Here is a 22,867-nt window from a genome sequence, read left to right as displayed (position 1 = left end):
CTAAAACTATGAATGTAGATTGGGCGTTCCATATACAAGGAATAAGCGAATAAGAAGGGCAGGATTAATCTGTGGTCCTAGATGCTCCTTCAAAGAGATGAACGGCCTATATCTTACTAAGCTGTACTGTAATAAGATTGGTTTCATTATGACCTAAATGCTTAATCATGAAAGGCAGATCTGGCCTGGTCCACGGTATGGTTTCGGAAATTCAGGAGCAGATCCGGTCAAACCTTGTCTCCTACGTGTATGAATGCATTGGCAGCCAACTCAGCCCAGTTGTGGGTCCAATAAGATGGCGGATCGGTTAGAATCACAAGACTATTAGGTTTTAGGTTCGAATCTATAAAAAAAATATAAAATGATTATATTGTACAACAAAAATAAAGTCTTTTAAAAAAATGCTCCACAATTTACCCAATCTGCCAAATGGACAATTCCGCATGTTCTCAAAATTTTAAGACCATTTTACCTTTCTCATGTGCTAACCCCATGAATTTCGCAACCCCCATGCGAATTTTCTCAAAAAACTGCAGAACAACCTCTATTCTCATATCTATGTATCAGTCATCTAATATTGAAAACCCACATTTTTATAGTCGTTGGAAAGCTGAGACATAAATCTCAAACTTTTCTGTTTTGAGTTAGAACAAAAAATCCATCTAGGTTTCTTGTTTCTCAGATCCAAAAACAGAACAATTTTTTTTTTGTAGATTACAACTGAATAGTCTGTGTTTCAAAAGAGAATTTTTTCAAACCGTTCATCAGATTGATGTGATCATTGTGACATTAAAAAGTTAAAGCCTTAATCTTCTTTTGTTATTTTTTTTGTTTCTCTGAATTCTTGGCACAAGTAACCATAAAAAACATATAATCACTAGGATAGGTGCAACTGCATCTATTCATCTCCTATTTTAGAAACATTCTTGGGGTTGTATCTCTCCACTCGTTCATTATTTTTCAGTGAATAAAATATCATTGAAAATATATTTTTGTCTATAGTCTTTATTTTTTTGTACAGTTTTTCAGATTCCTTCATTTTCTATGTCAAAAATCAACTAAAAGATAAAGTACTACTGATGAAGTATTGTCAATTTAATGCAATAGTCATCGGAAACTAAATGTCGCATTTAATGCAATAGTAATGTTGCATGATGAAAAGAAATTTTGCATCACCGCATATGAAACTTCATGAATTCTGCAAACATTTTAGGAATTTTGCAAACTTTTTAGAAATTTTGCGATGAACTTTCCAAATAGTGTCACGATTTTTGTATTATAGATGTGAAAATCGTGAGGAATTTTATCTGGAGGTTGCAAAAAAAATTTTTCTTGAGAAATTTTTTATTTTCCCCCACCATTCGTAGGAGAATTGTTGAAAAATCGTAAGAGGAGGCGAATTTTGAGGTTTGTGAAAATAGGGCACCGGAATACAAAAAGGGGTTGAGAAACAAAGAATCTTTTTTTCATAAAATGAAGTCTCTCATACATTACATTGAATTCATTCTTTTACAAAATGAAGTCGCTCATAAAATTTATTCTTTCGTAAAATGAAGTTGCTTATACAACGCATTCATTCCATTTTTTTACAAAATAAAGTCATTCATACATTGCATGGGAAGAAAATATCATCATCATCTAACAAATCTTAGGGGCTTTCACAGTTCATTAGAGTTGAGGCCCTCCATCGATTCTACATCATCATCCTTCACATTCTCTATGATGAAAACAGATTATCAGTTGATCAACTTTTGGATTCTCGAACAACTCACATACTTTTAGTTTTCTATCCTACCCATACCATAAAATCTCATTGTCGATGTTTTTATCAAAAAAACTCACTATCGATGAAGTATTATCCAGGATTCAGATCTGGTTGCTGATGAGACCCATATTCTGTTGTAGTTTGGATCCTGACCCAATTACTGTTAAAATCCATATCCAAACCTAGAATTTATACCCGATTCAACCTTAATCAAGAGGTTGTTCAAGGTGGTCTATGTCAAGATTGTTGGGCTCACCCAGTGCAAGGCGTAGTCTGATCACTCATGAGAAGGTGAAAGCTCAGTTGTATCCTAGGAGTGTAGTTGCACGAATACCCATTGCACCAAGGATTTGATCCTAAGTGGGGCAACTATCATGTGAAAGGCAGTGTGTTTGCACATGCCTCCAAGCTCACTGTTCTCATCTCAATTGCTAGACTAACTAAGTAAGGTAAAGAAAATTCAACATGCAATATATCCACAAAATATTGCAATATTTCTCTCATAGCTAACCACTAGTTTTTTGATGAATTTGTGGTTATTTATGATGGTTTTACCCTTCCACTAAAGAATACAAGCCCATTTCACTGTCACGGATCCAATGGAACTCTCAGTTTTAGCGAAAGTCAAATTTCATCAGCGGAACTGAGAATTGCTTATACATCAAAATAGCAAAACTCACTTTTCGCCAGTTAACTGAGAATTTCATTTTAAAAAAAAAATCTTTCATTATTGAGTTTTATGATTTTTTTGAGTTGTGCTCATCTGTATAAAAAAAGGTGAAATTTTAATAATTAAAAAATTGGGCTCATAAAGATGTGTTCTTATGTGTTGCTCTCATAAGAGCTAAAATAGATAATATGCAACTTTCCTTGAAATTCCATGTTGGTATGTTGGATATCTCCGTCCAGCAGGGATCCTGGGAGTGGATATCTGCCATGCAAATTTTAATAATTAAAAAATTGGGCTCATAAAGATGTGTTCTTATGTGTTGCTCTCATAAGAGCTAAAATAGATAATATGCAACTTTCCTTGAAATTCCATGTTGGTATGTTGGATATCTCCGTCCAACAGGGATCCTGGGAGTGGATATCTGCCATGCCTATTTGACACAGCCAATCATAACAGCATTTCATGTGGAGCCTGTACTATGTAGCTGTGGGCTCCACAAATGCTGTCATGTGATTGGTCATGGCACATACCCATGGCACCTAGCCGCTCCTTTGATCTCAACTCATCTTCGTCCAACATCCAAACACTATTTAAACATAAATGGATATAACCCATCATTCAAGACTGCAAGTTGAGAAGTGGGTCAACGTAGCGTCCATGCTCAACCAATGACACAAGCTTGGTACTTGGAAATTACCTAGCAATATCTTTTTTGTGATATTGATTTTAACTGTATGTTATGCACAATATGACTTTCTGTTTGTGATAAATGGTGGATACAAACTGTGTGGTGGTAGTGTGACTTGAAAGGAACAATAAAATTTTGCAAGGACTCGTGTTCTGGTTAAATGGCCATATATTACAAAATTTAGTCAGAAATACATGATTGCGATACTGTGGTATGGGAAGGAACTGACTTTTCTTGGATTGGAAAGGCCAGACATGATCATACGGACAGACTGAACTGGTTTCTTAGTGATGGTAGTTTTGTCTCCTATTATATGGTCTTGATTGCTATATTTGTTTACTCATATCTGTTATTTGCGAGACAATGCTTTCTGAAGTTTAGGCCATTGATATGCATTATGTTCATAGATGCAACTTTTTTATTTTTTGAAAGAAAAGAATCACTTTTATTAAAAAGATAGGAAAAAGCTTACATATGTTGGTGACAAGGAGTCACTCGTATAAACACTAGCAACAAGCTAGAAAATTACAGGAAGAGAAACCCAAAGCCAAATGCAGCAAGCTAAACAAATTCACGAGAGCAGAGGCTATAAAAAGGTTGCTTAATTCCACCTACTTCTGTCAGATCGGAAACCGATCAAATTAACTGTCACACCACTTTGCCTGTGTACATTTATCGAACGACTAAAATCATAATTATTGAAGCAAAACGGTCCGATTAATCATCTTCCACAGAAATATAACAGTAACCAAATAGTTTATCCATGTCCAACCAGCAAAAAATTTACACCAGCAAAGATGCCACTGAAAATGAAATGGCTATCCTTTCAGCCTGAAAGAAAATGACTAATGTCTAATTTGACGAAGACAGTACTATGAACACACACCACCAAGATTTCTTCCCGCACTTTTGATTGCCGGAGGCTCATTTACCCACAGATTGGGAGGTCTAATGCCCAATTGATGGCATTTCCAACAGAGCTAATATAAAGAAATGGATCAGGAAAAAAAGAAACATCAGTACTTGGACCTTCTGTTTCTATTCCATGCCACTCAATCTGAATGTCAGAACAAACTCCTGTGAATCCCATAAGTTAATCGTCCTAGTCTCTTTGATATCATCATGCATATAAAAAGCAAATCTGATAAGTTAGTTTTGGGGTGCTAGCAGGTGTTCAACCATCCAGGCATTCATCCCATGATTCTTGGAGTTTGACTTGTTGGGTGTAAGAAGAGGAGAGGAGGGAATTCAAATAATGGAAAACAATGGAGATCACTCTTTTTTTGGAGTATGTTTGGACTTGATGATGTGGAATAGTCCCATATTGAAGAGTTTCAAGAATGTTGTGGGCTTTATAACCTACATGAAAGCTCTTACACTTGTTCCAAAAAACAAGGGAGTGGGATGACTACCACACACGTGTGCATGCCCGCCCACCGTGCCGATTCGGGTCAGGTAATTGGCTTTGATCTGTTCGTGGGTTATAAAAACGTGGTTAGGGCTGGGGTTACGAACACAGAGGAAGTCACCTGACTCTTCATTTTCTCTCTTTCTGTTTCTATCTTTCTTTTTTGCTCTCCTGAGTTTTCCCAGAAAGAGGTTTTCTGCAACAGTGGTTTCGAGAGGTTGTCTTCGAAGGACGATCTACCGTCGGAGTGCACCGATTCGGATCATCGAGACTATTGTATCCTGAGAGAAGGACGTTGAACCCCATTTGCACCGTATGTGGAGGCAAATCTTCTCTAAGGGGAGTACTTTCGTATGTCTTAGCCTATTACATAGTATTAACATATTTCTTTTGTTTATATTATATTCTATGCATCTGTTTGGTCATTTGCTTTTGTCTGGATTTTGGTATTATGTGGAAATTGACATGTTTGCTTCCTATTTATGTTTTGATCGGTTGCTAATCATGATTACCATATTGATACTTGTTCTGATTTCTATCATGATGTTGGTTGTGAAACGATGTGATCTGAATATGATCCAATAGTCTTAGAGAAAATTCTAAGCATGTCGATTACATTCGGTTTTATACCAAAAGTGGACATGTCCGGTATGCCAGATAAATTTGCCGGTCAGAATTTCAAGTGTTGGCAACAACGCATGAAAATCTGATTCATGACGATAGGTTTGTTATCTGTTCTGAAACTCGAATGCCCTTCAGTTTCTGAGACTGACCTTGATCTTGCTGCGGTTAATGCGGATGTAGAGTGGAAAGATAAGGATGGTATATGTTGTTGTTGCATTCTGTTAGCTCTGTCCAACACTTTGTTCAATGTATATTGTTCCTCGTCCACCATTGTTAAAGCCTTATGGGATCAACTTGACAAAAAGTATAATACCGAAGACCAATGTCTTGAGAAGTACTGATCAGTTGCCAAGTTTCTGAAATATCAGATGGTAGAGGGCACGTCCGTCACTGAATAGGCACACGAGTTTCTGTTGTTGCTCCACAATTTGGCTGAGGCTGATATGAAACTTCCTAAGAAGTTTCAAGTTATGACCATCGTGGAAAAAAATTTTAAGTCTTGGGTAGACTTTGGTATGTCTCTCAAGCACCGTAGAGGAAAAATCTCTTTGGATGATCTTATGGTAGCCATAGCCATTAAAGAAGAGCATATGAGTCAGAAACAGGTTGTTATGCCAACTGAACAAGCTAAAGTAAATATGATGACCGGATTTTTTAAAGGCAAGAGACAAAAATCAAAATCTGCAATGAAAAACCAATTTAAACCTAAGGCCAAAATCCAGAAAAACGCAAAGAACAAACCATGCTGGAACTATGGACAGGTTGGGCACTGGGCTAAGGAATGTCCTTCCAAGAAGGTCAATGCTCATAGAACCACAAATGGAACGCCTCAAGTCAATATGGTGACTAAGGTTGTTGAGACCAGTACTGAGTATGCTTCTGTTAACCCATAAATCTATCTTGCTTATGCGCCAACTGAGTGGTTGGTTGACACTGGAGCTAATGTGCACGTTTGTGTTGATAAGTTTGTCTTTGTCTTATACCAGGCTGTTGCAGGCAGATCCGTGACTATGAACAATTCAACGACTGTAAAGGTGTTAGGGAATGGACGTGTGGATCTAAAGTTTCCTTCAAGACAAGTTTTATCTTTACACGAAGTGCACCATGTGCATGTAGTTAGAAGAAACATTTTAAGTGGTTCATGTCTAGTTAGAGAGGGTTATGAATTTAACTTTAAATGTATTAAAGTTGTTATTTTACATTCTGGAACCTTTATTGGCAAGAGGTATTTAGATGATGGTTTATTTAAACTTTGTGTTGAAAATATTTGCAGTAATAAATTAGAGAATGATATTTCTTCTTATTCATTGTCTAATGTTGCTTATAACATAGAATCATCTGATTTATGGCATAATAGATTAGGTCATGTGAATTTCAATTTTGTAAAATGCATGATGAACTTGAAGATGATTTTTTAGCATTCCATAGACAAAACTAAAAAATGTGAAATTTGTGTGCAAGCAATACAATGTAGGAAATCATTCCATATGATTGTTAGAGATTCTGAAATATTGGATCTGGTGTACACATGTATCTATGAGTTTAATTGAGTGTTAACCAGAAATCATAAAAAGTATTTTATCAGTTTTATAGATAATGACACTAAATACTGTTATGTGTATCTGCTAAAATCAAAAGATGAAGCTTTTGATAAGTTTCTTATTTTTAAGAATAAAGTAGAAACACAAACTGGTAGAAAACTTAAAAGATTGAGGTCTGATAGAGGGGGAGAATATACATCTAAAAAACTTGATGAATATTGTAAATTTGTTGGCATAGTTCATGAGTTTACCGCTCCATATTCTCTTCAATCTAATGGGATTGCATAAAGGAAGAATAGAACCCTAACAGACATGATAAATACGCTACTAGGGAGTTCTGAATTACCTACCTATATGTGGGGGGATGCTCTGAATAGAGTTCCTCAGAAGCATAAGGACACTAGCCCTTTTGAACTCTAAAGAAATAAGAAATCTAACTTGAAATACTTTAAAGTGTGGGGGTGTCTTGCAAAGGTACTTGCCCTAGAGCACAACAGGAAAAAGCTGGGTCCTAAAACAGTAAATGTTGTCTTTTTGGGTTATGTAGAGAACAACTATGCCTATAAGTTCTTAGTAATTAAATCTGAGATATCTGGCATAGATGTAAACTCTATTGTTGAGCTTCGAGGAGCTACATTCTTTGATGATGTATTTCCCATGAAAGTTGGTGTATCTCAGGATTTTACTTCTTTAGATATACATTCAACTTCTGATTCCATTCTCGAACATGTAGAAAGGATGACAAATGTGGGGGTTGAGCCATCTTATTTTCACCCTAGACCAATATAAGTGGTTGAAATAAGAAGCAAGAGACTGCGGATTACCAAGGATTTGGAAAGTGATTATATCACTTACCTTATCGAGGATGATTCTTCCACTTTCTGAGATGTGATGCCTTCACCGGAAGCAAGACATTGAAAAGAAACCATAAAGAGTGAAATGAACTCTATTATCTCTAATGGCACTCGGGAACTGGTTGACCTCCCTCATAGTAGTTCCACTATTGGGTGCAAATGGATCTTTAATAAGAAGTTGAAACCAGATGGATCTATTGATGAATACAAGGCGAGACTGATAGATAAGGAGTTCAAACAAAAGAAGGAAATAGATTATTTTGACACCTATTCTTCGGTTACTCGGATGACCATAATTAGGGTGCTTATTGCGCTAACTTTCATTTATGATCTCTTGGTTCATCAAATGGATGTGAAGACTGCCTTTTTATATGACGATCTTGAAGAAGAGATTTATATGCATCAACCTGAGGGTTATGTGGCTCCTGGTAATGAAAATAAAGTTTGTAGACTTGTTAAGTCATTATATGAAGTAAAACAAGCCCCTAAACAATGACATAAGAAGTTTGATAATATTATTTTATCATTTCGCTTTGTTGTCAATGAATCTGATAAATGTGTTTATTATAAAGTTAAAAGTGATGCATATATCATTTTATGCCTGTATGTAGATGATATTCTATTGTTTGGTTCAAATATGGGAATTGTGAATAAGACAGACATTTCTTAGTAGTAAATTTGATATGAAGGATATGGGTGTTGCAAATGTGATCTTAGGCTTAAAGCTGACTCGTTTAGATAATGGCATAGCTATTTCTCAATCTCATTATGTTGAGAAAATACTTGAGAAATTTGGCTATAATGGAGGAAGATCTGTAGCAACTCCATATGACCATTCTACTCCTCTTTATAAGAATACGACTGGAGTATTTGTGTCTCAATTAAAGTATTCCCAGATTATTGAAAGTTTGATGTATCTTGTAAATTGCATGAGACCGGATATTTCGTTCTCTATGACAAAATTAAGTAGATACACAAGTTATTCAAATCACACTCATTGAAAGGCATTGGACATGGTGCTTAAGTACCTGAAAGAAACTATTTCCTTGAGTTTGCATTACAAGAGATTCACTATTGTTCTTAAGGGATATAGTAATGCGAGCTGGATAGCCATGAACTCTGAGAGTTATGGCGTAACAGGGTATATATTTACTATGGGTGGTGGTGCAATCGCCTGGAGATCAGTAAAGCAGACCATCTTGTCTCGGTCTACTTTTGAGGTTAAGCACTGTGCTTTAAATATCACAGGAATGGAAATTGAGTGGTCAAAGGGACTTCTTGAGGAACTTTCTTTAATGAGCAAACTAATTTCTGCTATATCTGGGCATTGTAATAATATGGTCATAATTGCAAAAATCAAAAGCACAAAATATAATCAAAAGCAGAGAAGACACATCCAAGTCAAAATAAAATTTGTAAGAGAACTGGTATCTCAGTTAGTAGTTGTTGTGAACTATGTTGGATCCAAAGAAAACACAACTGATCCATTAACGAAAGGATTAGATAAGTCATTAGTCCTGAAATCCATAGAGGGGATGAGATTGAAACCCATCAATAGTTCATCTACAGTAGCAACCCAACCTATCTGAGTGGAGATTCCACAAAGTAGGTTCATTGTGGTAATAACAAACTGTAGGGTGAACTGGATAGCACCTTCTTAATGTGATACTATGTATCTGTGTTTGTTTCCCTGATTACTCTGGAAAGGTGTTGTAGCTGCAAGTTAAGGAATAGTTAAAACTCCGAATAGGTTCAAAGCCTTCTAAGTGAGATATTAGCAGTGCATCTCTGGAGAAGCCCATCTATGTGAGTATGATTGTGTGGCTGCAGTTTAAGAAATTGAGTTATTCCTAAAGTCACTCATGAAACAAGATTCGAGCGCATGGCCATTAAACGTGCTGCCCCTAAAGATTACAACCAGAACATTTATCGTGTTGTTGCTAATGGACACTCATACACCAAAGGTTCAAGTTCAAGACTTCAATTCACTTTGTTTCTGTAGGGGTAAAGTTAGTTAACTAAGATAGTGGTTCAAACCAGAAAGTACCATTACTGAAAGCATGATTTGTCCTGCTGCAGATTACTCCATCTTGCACCTTTGTTTCCTTATGTTTTCATTCTTTGAATTTGTGGGGGGATGTTGGGTGTAAGAAGAGGAGAAGAGGGAATTCAAATAATGGAAAACAATGGGGACCACTCCTTTTTTGGAGTATGTTTGGACTTGATGATGTGGAATAGTCCCACATTGAAGAGTTTCAAGAATGTTGTGGGCTTTATAACCTATATGGAAGCTCTTACACTTGTTCCAAAGAACAAGGGAGTGGGATGACTACTACACATACACGCCCGCCCGCCCACCGCACCGCGTCGTGTCGTGCTGAGCCGTGCCGGGCTCAGGCTCAGGTTCGGGTTTGGGTAATTGGCCCTTTTATGGCCATATCCTATCAGAGTCCAATGATCTTTTTGCCTCAATTTTTTGTTTTTATTTGGATTAGATAATGGGTTAAGAGAATGGATAACAGATAGATCCGTTATCCGATCACGACCCCTCGTATTTCGTAACGGGTCTCTTCCACGCTTTTGTAACCGTTCGTGGGTTATAAAAACGTGGTTAGGGCTGGGGTTACAAACACAAAGGAAGTCGCCCGACTCTTCGTTTTCTCTCTCCCTGTTGCTATCTTTCTCTTTCGCTCTTCTGAGTTTTTCCAGAAAGGGGTTTTCTGCAACAATGGTTCCAAGAGGTTGTCTTCGAAGGATGATCTACCGTTGAAGTGCACCGATTCGGATCGTGGAGGCTATTGTATAATGGGGGAAAGACATCAGACTCTATTTGCACCGTATATGGGGGCAAATCTTCTCTAAGGGGAGTACTTTCGTACGCCTTAACCTATTATAAAATATTAACATTTTTCTGTTGTTTATATTATGTTCTATGCATCTGTTTGGTCATTTGCTTTTGTCTGGATTTTGGTATTATGTAGAAATCGACATGTTTGCTCCATGTTTATGTTTCGATCGATTGTTAATCATGATTACTGTATTGATACTTGTTCTGATTTCGATCATGATGTTGGTTGTGAAACGATGTGATCTGAATTATGATCCAACATGACTATGATAAAGATTCGATCTTTCTCCCTTTCTATTGGGAGAGACATGCATCATGAGGACAAACAAATGCTGCCAGGATAGGAAACAAAAACAGAAAACATGGAAAGCGAAAACACGCCCTGACTGTTGGGAAAACTCAAAAATTTGAAAAATGACCTTACAATCAGATAGTCTCTTTTTTTTCTTCTTTCTTTTTCTTTTCCTTTCTTGATTGCTTGCATTTTCTTAATACATAATGTTCATACTCGGTCTGCCAGTCTTCCATCTAACTCCATGTGAAATAGTAGTAACACTTTTAAGAAACTACCTTTAAGAGTTTAGATTAAATCTTGAAAAATCTTGATCAGGATTTTGCTCAGTAAAGATAAATCAGTTAAAGTTTGTAATTTCTACAACTAATGTTACTCTTAATCAGTTCAAGTTGACGGATAGCCATAAGTGGGTTTTGACACCTCCATCTTAAAAGTTTCAAAGCAATGTTGTTTAAGGGCGTGTTTGAATCAAGGTTGTCAGACTAGGAAGCGGAAGCGGGAAAGGATACAGGAAGCAAAAGCAAGAAGTGATGTATTTTAAATAAAAAAAGCAATATAAGAATTAAATGCGAATTCAAATGGAATGCAAATAAAAACTAAAACAAAAGCGATTATTATTAAATTTCATGATTTATTAGTATAAAAATTAAATTTTTAACAAAATCTATAAATGATGACTGCTAATTTAGAGAAACCACATGAAAGTGAGTGAGAAGTGTAAGAGAAAACACATACAAAAACATGAAAAGTAGAGTGAGAGAACATATAAGAAGAATTGATGAAGTGTGTGAAAAACATAGAAGAAGCATGGGAGAATCGAGAATCTCATCAAATTTTGGAAGCTAGGAGTATCGCGCTTCCGAAACGAGTTTTCGAGAAGCAAACTTTCCACTTATCTAAGAAGCATCCAGTGACTCTGGTTTGAATGAAACAACAAATAGTCCTGCTGGACGGGGCCTGCCCACCTTATAAGCACGGGCACTATTTTTCCCCGACTTTTTCCACCAAGACAAATAGTCAGCAGTGCTTCAAACATGCCCTAAGAATAAATTCTGATGCCACCTCAATTTTCCCAAAATTTTTGGGCCTTCCCTACGTGTCATTTCCTGGTAATTGTCGATTTTGCTTGTGGGTAGATTTGGATTATGGAATAAGAAGGATCATTGGCAGGTGTACAAGTAAAAATTATGCACTCCTGTACCCACCTTTGACCAAGCCAACAACCTCTCACTCGTCCAGTCTGACCCCAAAAAATGCAGTCAACATGGTTTGTTTGCTACAGATCACACCTTCGATCATGTTTTATTTAAAGTGAAATCATGATCTTATGACTCATTTTGGTACATTGTGAGCTATTGATTTAATTTTGAGGTCATTTTATTAATATAACCTTATGAATAATACTTGTTTTTTTATTAAGCAACCCATGTAAATCATATCTATATGGCTTTTTTACTCTGTTAATTTGATTTGTCGATCCAATAAGGTGGGTGCATCCAGGTTTTTCTGTAAAAGCTCTGTTTCTTATATGTATTATGGTTCATGGCAATCTTCAAATCGTCATAAATTTAAAATAATTGACTACCAACAACCATTCCTATTACACACACTGTGTATATTAATCTAAATTCCCATTGTTTTCCCTTGCTTTGGGTAATTTCATTGCAGGAAACAAGGGGACTCCTCTCACATTGGTCATCACTCATCAAGGCACTTACACGTGCAATTTTTGGCTAGTTTGATTTCTCAAGTGTCTTGATTCATCTCTACATCTTGGTATTCTAATGAATGCAAGTGATTTCATCCACCACAAATCTTGTAAACACATGGTGGCATGTGAATGCTGAAACTTAGAAGAAAACACATAAAATCAATTCAATGAGGTGAAAGATCAATTTGGTGCTACACAGAGAGGTGCCTACGTTCACGTGGTTATGTCGTACACAAACTTTTTTTTTTTTACAGAGAAAGCTGTGGTTAGGGAGACTCCTACCAGTTATACAACTAGGGGTGGCAATTTCTGACAGGACCCGCCAACCCGACCCGCCAACCCGCCTCTTAGGCGGGTTCGGGTTGGGGGTATGCCAAGCCGGCTGACCCGTTTAATAAACGGGTTAGGCGGGTGGGTCAACCCGCCAACCCGTCTGCCCGACCCGTCAACCCGCCAACCTGTCTACCTGCCAACCTGATCCGTCAACCCGCCAACCCGACCCGCGAACCTGAAAACTTGTTTACCCGACCCAACCCATTTATTAAATGGGTTGGCGGGTCGTGTCGGGTTACCCGTTTATTAAACGGGTTGGGTTCGTGTTTGCCACAGCTGATCCGTTTAATAAACGGGTCGGGTTCGGGTTGAGGTATGCTGACACGCCAACCCGACCCGCCAACCCGACCCCATTGCCACCCCTATATACAACCATACCATTGGGATTCGAACTTGCAATGTCCAAACACAAGGTGACGTGCACTAACGGCTCCTGCCAGACAAGAGGAGCGATTGGTGTACAGAAAAGCTTCTTAGAAATCACTACATGACTAACTGAGCTTTGATATATTATGTAATTTCCAAAGCTTTGAGGGAGTAGCTGCCTATGGGTAATGGTGAGTGATCATACACCATAATTAAGATTCCCAGCAAGGCTAGGATTACATGATTGTGCTTTAACATACAATCGTAGGACTCTCGCGAGCGGGGCAATTTATGCATTTTAACTGTCATGAAACCTTTTTTTTTTTTTTTTGATGATGATGAAGCGGTTCACCCTCACCCAAGTGAGAAAAACCCGGGGGTAGGGTATCACAATGGAAGAAATCATGATTTTTTTAATTAGGATCCAAACTGTTTCATTCAAAATGAAAAATTTTAATAAATAAATCATCTTTAACATATCCATGGGGTCAGATTAATTATAGAAAACTCACACTACTTTTTGCGAAAGAGTATGGTACAGTCTTTTTTTGCCAATTATAGTTTTTTTGGGTAATTTCCCTTATACATACCCGCATTTTACCTGATATTCCAGTTCAGGTACCATATTTTCTGGAATTCCTGATACAGACCCAACTTTTCACCAAAACTGTCAAGTAGGGACCTTGGGTAACCTGCGTCACACAAAACGATGGAAAACGTTTTAAAGTGATTAAAATTTGGATTTTACCCTTATCACTGATGGATGCTTGAATGCCCTTTTAAAACACAAAAGTACCAAAGTACCCTTGTATTAAGAACTTAGCAACAACTGAAATGGATATGACCCACATTTTCTGTTTTGGATAACATATAACTGAATTTGGGTCAGATCCATGATAAATATATCTAGGTCTATTTGGGTCCATGTAGGAAGCAAACAAGCATTATGGTTGTTTTGAGTCAAAATCAATCAACCGACCCATTTTTTCACATAAAAATCAATGGGTTTAACCAGTTCTAGTGCATCCTGTATCATAGGGTTTCATTTCTAGCAAGATTCAAAATTTTGTTGTGAGACCTTAATTGGATCCACATTTAAAACTAGAACCAACCTTTAAAAATTGAATCTATAAATGGATCTGACATGTATTTTTTATACTAGATAGCATATATATGAATTTGGGTCAAATTGCGGGTTTGTTCAGATCCAAGCTAGAACCAGATAGGTTTGGGTCAGAATTGGGTCTAATGTGACCTTTTTTCTTATACTTGAAATACAATAACACTACAAGAAAATCGTGGATTAGCGACGGACTATATCCATCGCTAAACTGTTTAGTGACGGATTACCGATGGATAGAGGCCATCACGAATTTTTGCTCGCTAATTAGCGAAAAAACTTATCTGTCGTTAATTCTGTCGCTAATTTGCGACAACTTAGCGACAGACAATATCCGTCGCTAATCTGTCGCTAAATTTAAAAAAAAAATTAAAAAAATGATCCTTGTCGGGCGATATTCCGGCAGCAATAAGCCGGACTTATACCGCACCCGACAGGCATTGCACAGAATGATCGCTCTGCCTCATCGCCGGACTTGTATCATCCTCCGTGAACTGGTGCTCTCCGGCGTCGCCGTCCTCCGTGAACCGGCGTCGTCGTCCTACGTGAACCGGCGTCACCATCCTCCATAAACTATCCTCTGTGAACCGGTGCTCTCCGGCGTCACCGTCCTCCGTGAACCGGCATTGCCGTCCTCCGTGAACCAGCATCGCCATCCTCTGTGAACCAGCATGCTCTCCGACGTCGGTGTCCTCCGTGAACCGGCATGCTCTCCGACGTCGTCGTCCTTCGTGAACCGGCGTCGTCATCCTCTATGAACCGGCATCGCCGTCCTCCGTGAACCGGCGTCGCCGTCCTCCAGCGATCACTCTGCATCATCGCCGTCTACCATGAACTGACTTGCACAGCGATCACTCTGCATCATCAAAGTCGGTTTAAATCGAAAATTAGCGAGGGAATTTTTCCGTCGCTAATTAGCGACGGAAAAATTTCCTCGTTAAATCCCTCGCTAAAATGTTTTCTTGTATTAAGAATTAGCGACGAAAAAAATGTTGTTGTTAATCCGTCGTTGCTTAGCGACGGATTCACGAAGAAATTTTTCTCTAACTAATCTGTCGCAAATTTGCGACAAAAAAAATCCGTCACAAATTTCCGTCGCTAATTAACAGTTTTTTTGTAGTGTAAGTATAGCTCATTTTCAGTGGATCCAATGTTTACCAAGGCCTCATTTCCTAACCAGCTTTGAAACTTTACCGAAGATCTGAGTTGGTCCTGACGTAAAACTAGCATGAAAATTCAAAATCAGATCTGGAAACAGATCTGACACGTATTTTTATAATGGGTTGGTTGTGTACAAATTTGGGTTAGATCCATAAGAAATATGGTTGGCTTTATTTGGATCTAGGTTGGAATCGGATGACCAAATACTCGAGTTTGAGTTAAAATTGGGTCTAATCTGACCCATCTCTTTTATTTAAAAATCACTAGGTCTACCAGTATCACAGGATCTCATTTTAAAACCGGATCTGAAACTTTATTATGAGATTTACGTGAACGTAGGTTTGAGTGCCGAATCACGTAAATCTCATGTCTCCTCTCTTTTCTTCTTCTCTTTTATCTCGTAGTTTGCTTGGTTTCGAGTGTGGTTTTGCATAACATGAGGTAAAAACAAGTTTGGTTCAGTAGTCCTACGATGGACAGAGGTTAATTATCGGGTTCAGGCAATGTATTGAATCAGCCTCTTAACGAAACGAAACGAAACGAAACAGGGGTGGATTTGGGTATTTTGAAAAAAACGGCCATTTTTTTTTTGTTGAATTGAACTGATTCTACCATGAATCGATTCATTTACATGTTAAAAGAAGAAATGGCCTAATTCAGAAGCGATTTGATTAGGACTGATCTTTTCATTTTTTTTATTCGACTATTTCATCAACTTTGGTGAAGGGTCTACGTACATGCAACAGTGCCCACCATATAAAAGCCTAAAATTTTTCTTTTTGTGAATTAGTCAGGATTTTCTGTGTCCATGCAGACTTTGAGGAACGTGTGGTAATGAAATCAGATGCGAATGCCTTCTAGAATTCAGTTGTACAAAAGAAACTAGCGTCCACAATTTGTTGGGCGCATTAAAGCTGCTATTCAAGAGGTCGCTGATTAATAATATGATAAAACAACTGCTTGGCATCCACAAAACCCAAAGATTCACGGAATCGGTTGATCTTACTATTCCTGAATGTGAACAAAAAAGGATCCGAATTGCTGATATGATACATTCATCGATCCATCTAGAGTCTAAATAGTTGATTAAATTCAGTAGGGGAATAGCAAAACATTACTTAGGCAGACAGACAAAAAAATACACACACACTGTTACATAAAAAAATGAATAGGATTTTTTTACAGAAGACGGCCCACAATGGTGCTTCCATACAAATTTAGCTCTCCCCAAAGGAGGAACAGTTGACAGCAAAACAATCCAAGGAGCCAGGTCATGAAAAAAACACTGTAACACAAAAGAACCAAAACCCACATGAAGAGGAAATGCCCTCTCTCCACTTTTTACACTCGGCAAACTCTAGACTAAAAAAACCAAAGGGGGAAAAAGCCTACCTATTTGGTCTAAGGCACTGGAATCTTTGGTAGTTTTCCAGCTCTGAAAGCCAGGATTCTAGACACAGGGTGGATGGCATAACCAATCCCCACGTGTCTCCTAATTCACCTTTCATCCTGAAAGGTGGGTGGGTTCCCACTAGAAAACCCAACAAAAAACTGGGGCTCCAATAAGATATAAAAAGAAAGAAAAAAACTATAGTGACAAGTAGGTACAACTGACATTGAGAGGAGGCAACCTCACCTTCCCTTTCTTGCTGCTCTTACCATCATTGAGAATTACTTCATACTTTCACCAACCTGCATCAATCGGTACAAACAAAATTTATCAAACAATTGAAACCATCTACACACATGCGATGAATTGATTCACAGCTACATGGATTCATGTTGTACCATTTCCAATACGGTTGCAAAATATCATGTTACTATGTACTATAACAGATGATGCAAATGGATTTCTTATTATTATGTCAGAGATAAGAATGAGGATAGTACCCGATATATATAGATTTATAAAGGCGTAGTATCGCCAAGATGTTTTGCTCGTAGTTCAACAGCCCTTAGATCACGCAGATGTTGCAGTATCTCCTGAAGCAGATCCATCCCCTTGTCTCCCTTCTTGAGTGAGTTGATACAGTGCTTTAAGAACTCCTCATCTGCTTCAAGTGCTTGTAATCTCTCGTAGACCTCTTCTACCTCCTCTTCAATGGCTACATGTTTACAGAGCTGGATATCTGAATGAGGAAAACCTGCCTCCTCTTCTTGTTCCTCGTATCCATTTTCGCAACTTGTGGCATCGAAGAGCGGAAGTAGTCGTCTTGGTTTGGGACCAACATATTTCTTGTGAGTAGGATGATCGACGTTGCCGACAAGGTCATCTGGGGTACCATTCACAACCAAATCTGCATTTTCACCACACAATTCGTCTTTCTCACCAGTCTCTTTACAATGTACCTCTGCTAGATTTTCATTTCCGATAATCATCGTCTCAAGTGATTCTTCAGGAACCACCACATTTGGATTACCAGTAATGTGATTCATTGTCACTGTACTTTCGCTTTCTTCATCAGACAACGTGAGAAGCTTCTCTTCCAATGCCTTGAGCTGCTCTAGAATGGAAAGCCTTTCCTCCTCGAAATCAGCAAGAGACTCATCAAGAGTAGTCAGCTGCTTGGTGTTCTCATGCCCACTGCTCAAATTCCGAACAGCTTCAGCAGGGGTGTTCCGGTTGCTCTCCAAGATGCTATCGGATCTGTCATCCCCATCATTAAAATCCATAGAGGGTTCGTCACTATCCCCTGCACTAGAAGATGCAGATGACATCGAGTTCTTCCCCGCTGGATGATTCAAGACATGGCCAACACCATTTTCACTAGCCCTCATCTTCCTCATCCTTCTCTCTCTGGCCTCATAATGCAGTACCTTCTTCCGGTACAACTCCAATTCCCTCTCAAGCTCTTGCTTCTCTTTCTCCCTTTTAACCATGAGCTCATTCAGAAGCTGCAGCGCCTCTTGGTCATACTCAGATTGCTCCTCCATCATCCTCTGGTATTGAAGGGCATCCATTTGCATTGCAGCCTTCTCCTCTTGCAGCCGTGTTATCATAGCCATAGTCTGGTTAGCTGCAATAGCTGCAGCGCTCCTTTCTTCTTCCAACTCCGCGTATAAAGCATTAAGATTCCTCTGTTCCGCTTTCAGAGCTGCCTTCAGTCGCCCGATTACCACAGCCTCACCGCCTTCGGTCTCGCTTATGACACTCCCATCCAAAGACTCTGTTCCTGACTCTTTCCTCTCAATCATCAACCTTTTGCTCAAAGCATGGATGCCTTCTATGTAGATCGGCGTGTCAGGCGCTTTATCTTCCTCCATCTCATTGAATTCAGAATCAAGGGACAACTGTTTCATCCTTTCTTCCATCTTCTCAATCACACATAGTGCTTCAGACGCAGAGCAGCCGTCTACTTCATCCATTGCAGATTCTCTTGTTTGTTGTATCCCTGTATATTGGAAAACTGCATCTGATTTTCATCTCCCAAAGGAAGAAAAAAAAAAGGAAAAGGAAACTATCGATAGAAAAGGAAATCCATATACCTCCATCTTCCTCAACTTGCAAAACACCGGAAACACCGTCCTTTTGGGCATCATCATCATGTGAGAATGTAGACGAGGGGATCTCCGTACATCCATTGACCCCTTCATCTTCATCTTCATCATAGAAGCTCACAGATTTTTCTTGGATATCAACAGTTCCTTTGGTTTCTGGTGGTGTTTGAAACAACATGTGAGATCAATTCCACAAAAAACTAAGAAATACATAACAGAGTAAACAAGTGCTCTATAAATTTAACTTCTCTTTCCCTTACCGGCAGCGGTTCGATCATTGATCGGTGAGACTTGAACCAAGTCTTCCCCTACATGAGCACCATCAATTTGTTCAGCAATAACCATGCCACCTGATTCATCCCTCATGCCATTCGTTTCCGCGTTATCGTTCCAATCCGCGAACGACATTCCGCAATTCGCTACCGCAGTGCCGTCTAAATCCAAAACCGATAAATACTCTCGAGAATGTGTTGTTGATAATTCGTTCTCCGAACACAGACTCAGACTCCGGAAATAAACATCAAGGCTGTCCAACAGATGCAAATGAGCACCATCAGACTCCTGGATGCCCGTTACCTTATTCTCCAACACATTCCGTTCTGTGATAGAATCAATAATCTCGACAGGAACAAGGCGTTCACAATCACAAGAATCCTTCATACCCAAATACATAAGATCACAAGAAGAATCATCAATAGCAGAAACCAATACGCTACCTTTTGTTGCTTTCTCAAATGACTGATCAACCACTTTCTCCACCACCTCCTCTTCCTCATCCACCCCCACCACCACAACCATTTCCTCCTCCTGCTGCTGCTGCTGCTCGTCCTCTTCCCCACCACCGCCATCTTTATCAGCACCAACATCATCACTGCCTTCATCACCATCTTCATCAACATCACTTTTCTTTCTTTCTTCTTTTTCATCTTCATCCTCCCCAACAACAGAAGACCCCTTGTGGGTATCCCCCAAAACATCCCATGGTGGCTTAAACAACCCCTTTTTCAAGAGATACTTAGAATAGAAGCCATCGTTTAAGGCATCACCACAACAAGAGCACTTCAATTCCTTGTGATCCCCATCATCAATCTGGGCGACCAGAGAGACGGAGGCGATCACGCTCCCCTGCGGACACCCTCTCGCCAGGGAGCAATCCTCGCAAGTCTGGGAAGCCTCCACCAGCCTCCCGTGCTTCAGGCAGTACCCCAATCTGGAGATCTCCTTGGCATGCGCCTCACAGACCGCATCGATATAGGGACTGCCCTCCTTCCCGGGCTCCAACACATGGTCGACTCTGGAACACCATGGGCACGGTGGTTTGAGGCCGAAGTAGGCCGCAAACTTTCTGATGAGGTAAGAGAGGAAGGAGTTGAGGAAGAGAAGGAGTATCAACACCCATTCAAGGACGGCATAGACGAGAATGACTGTAATTCTTGATGTGTTTCTGTTTAACATGGTTGCAAACCTGTTGCCAGCCATTGATGATTCTATTGAATTGTATTGTATTGTATCGTATTTACAAATGTTGGTTTCAGAGAGAGAGAGAGAGAGAGTAGCAGGAAGAGGGTGGAGTTTGTTGAGAGAGAGGGGGGTGGAGGACTGGAGGGTCGGTGGAAAGGAATAAAGGCAAAGTGTGACGGCCGAGGACCAAAGAAAGAAATATGGAATTCGTCAGACGGTGGAACGGCGTGCAATCTTTGACAACGCAGACAACAACTCCGTTTGGTTGTCACAAAAATCCAAACAGCCAAGTTGGGTGAGTTCATTATACTGGATCACTATTTACTAGCCAAGACCGGACTCACCAGTCACCACTATGAGCCCAATGTGTTTGCTTAACTTCATGTTTGACCAATCTGACTCAGTTCTTACTTGAAAACCCAACTAAACAAGGAATTAGAGATGATCTCTTCCGAATCATCCAACTTAGCGATACAATCTAATCTTCGGATGATAGGAACTACTCGAAGCAGGCACAACCCTCTTCTTGTGAAAAAAAAAATTAATGAACCAGGTTGGCCACAATCTAGCTCATTAATTATTGTTGATTCACTCAATCCCTTTCATAACTTTATGAGCAATCTAAACAACAAACTTATTAACTTAGTTTCTATAGGCTAGGAAATAGGAGCATACAAGTCATATGCAGGCTTAGCCTAAGTATGGGTTCGGGTTAATTCATATACATGAACATGGGGAAAATGAAAATCAAAGATGGAAAGAGATGAGGGTGACGGGAGGAGACAGAAGGTTGGAAAATCTGTTTGTGGGAAATGGGAATCCTCCTAATTCCTTCTCCTTCCTCTTCTTTTCTTTTTCATTGCTTTTTTATTCTGCTTTGGGCTCCCTTTTTTCTTTCAAAACTTTCAAGTGGCTAGTCAGTGTCACAAGAAATAATAAAGAAAAATGAAAAAAAAAAAGATTGAGTGTATGTTAAATTTTGTAATATTTTAATATTTAAAGAGAAAAAGATAAATTACATGGCTGTGATCCACCACGACTAGGGACAAGGTCTCCACCCCGGCGCCGCCTCAAGATTTTATCCTCCACCCCCGCCTCCCTCCCGGGCGGCGATGGATTTTATCCTCCACCCCGCCTTCATCCCCGTTTCATGTCCTCCATCCCCGGTTCAAACGGGGATGAGGCGGGGCGGGGTGGGGATATTGCGGGGAAAAGTGGTCGGGGCGGAGATGGGGCGGGGCAGGAAAAAGTGCACGTCCATCCCCGCTTCCATCCCCGGACGGGATGGATTTTAACCTTCGTTCCTGCCTCCATCCCCGTTTCATACCCTTCATCCCCGGTCCAAACGGGGCGAGGCGGGGCGGGCCCCGCTTTCCCCAGTCCACTGCCATCCCTAACCACGACCAACCGAAAGTCCAAGTTGGACAAAACTACTTTATATCTATTTTTTATTTTATAAAAAAAATTGCAGTCTTACTGTTCATTGCCTCAAACGATTCGGATTCAGAACAGCTAAATATACCGGAGAGTCGGATCCAGTCGAATGCAGGACAGCCAAATTCGCAAAACATCTATACTATACTGGATCTGGCTCATTTGCATCCCTCGATCCAGATTCGGTGTAAGCTCCTAAGGCATGAAGGTTGGTGGACTACCAGGGTCCAGCGGTTTACTTCTTAGGGAGGCGGACCCATTAAGTGATTTGCGTTCCTAGGAAGGAACTAAAAGATTTCGTGTAGGCTACCTCCAACCTTCATCCCAGTTCAAATTTGAGTAACCTATATCTGATTATATCTAGCCAAAGTCTTGAGTGAGTCCAACCTGTTTACATTCCTTTGGTATCTAAATGATTATAGAGATGTCAATGGATAGGGTCTGGCTAAGATCCAATCCATATAAAACCTGTTTCTATTTTACCAAACTCGACATGTAGACCATGACCTTGTTCAGAGTAATTAGGAACCAGTCAGACCCGGTCTCTGGGTCCAGCAAATAGCATATCAGACGAGACGCTGAGTGGACTGGAATCCGAAAATTTTGACGTGTAAGAAACGTGGTTTAGGAACGGGATTTTAGCCACTTTTTATGTTGGGCTTGGAGCCTTGGATTTCAAATACCCGCCCCAAATGGGAACTGGACTTAATCCTCCATACTCTTTCCTAAATTACCCGCAGACACCAAAATTATCAGATATGTGCAAAAAGCGAACCAAATCTTCGATTATTACATTTACAACGTGTTTTTTCTTAAAACTTCTTATTAGTTTTTGCTGATAAAAAAATATCTTTACTTTTTTGTCAAAGAAATAAAAATCGACAGAAAATCAGGTCATATTTGCAACACTATGTAAAAATTAACTTTTCACTTAAAGATTCTATGAATGTAAATCACAATCACAGCATTTTCTCATGTATTTTCAAACATGAGAAAGTTGCAAGTTTTGATTGTGATGCTCGTTTGAGGATGCTCTTTGATCCCTTGAAACTTGAGAAAGTTGGTCACCATCTTTTGGCCAAAGCAATCT

At 39.3% G+C, this 22,867-nt stretch overlaps 1 protein-coding gene across 2 annotated transcripts; it reads right to left on the bottom strand.

The window, feature by feature from the left end:
- Window positions 1–16,546: 16,546 nt before the first annotated feature.
- On the bottom strand, window positions 16,547–20,470 carry LOC149812511 (myosin-binding protein 3-like). 2 transcript variants are annotated; one of them, XM_089992775.1, is made up of 4 exons: window positions 19,143–20,470; window positions 18,871–19,038; window positions 17,275–18,776; window positions 16,547–17,076 (listed from the first exon to the last, which is right to left on the bottom strand). In XM_089992775.1, exons 1-3 carry the CDS (start codon window positions 20,359–20,361, stop codon window positions 17,290–17,292), a joined length of 2,874 nt encoding a protein of 957 aa, XP_089848901.1. In that variant the 5' UTR covers window positions 20,362–20,470; the 3' UTR covers window positions 16,547–17,076; window positions 17,275–17,289. The 2 variants fall into 2 exon arrangements, with proteins under 2 accessions (XP_089848901.1, XP_089848900.1); XM_089992774.1 differs by having other exon boundaries at window positions 17,275–18,791; window positions 19,143–20,412.
- Between the last annotated feature and the right edge of the window lie 2,397 nt (window positions 20,471–22,867).

Source organism: Nuphar pumila, chromosome 17, assembly GCF_984573655.1.
Source record: "Nuphar pumila chromosome 17, dmNupPumi1.hap1.1, whole genome shotgun sequence".
NCBI classification, from domain to species: domain Eukaryota; kingdom Viridiplantae; phylum Streptophyta; class Magnoliopsida; order Nymphaeales; family Nymphaeaceae; genus Nuphar; species Nuphar pumila.
The sequence above is the reverse complement of the archived record's forward strand: the minus strand, read 5'-3'. Positions and strand labels throughout refer to the sequence as shown.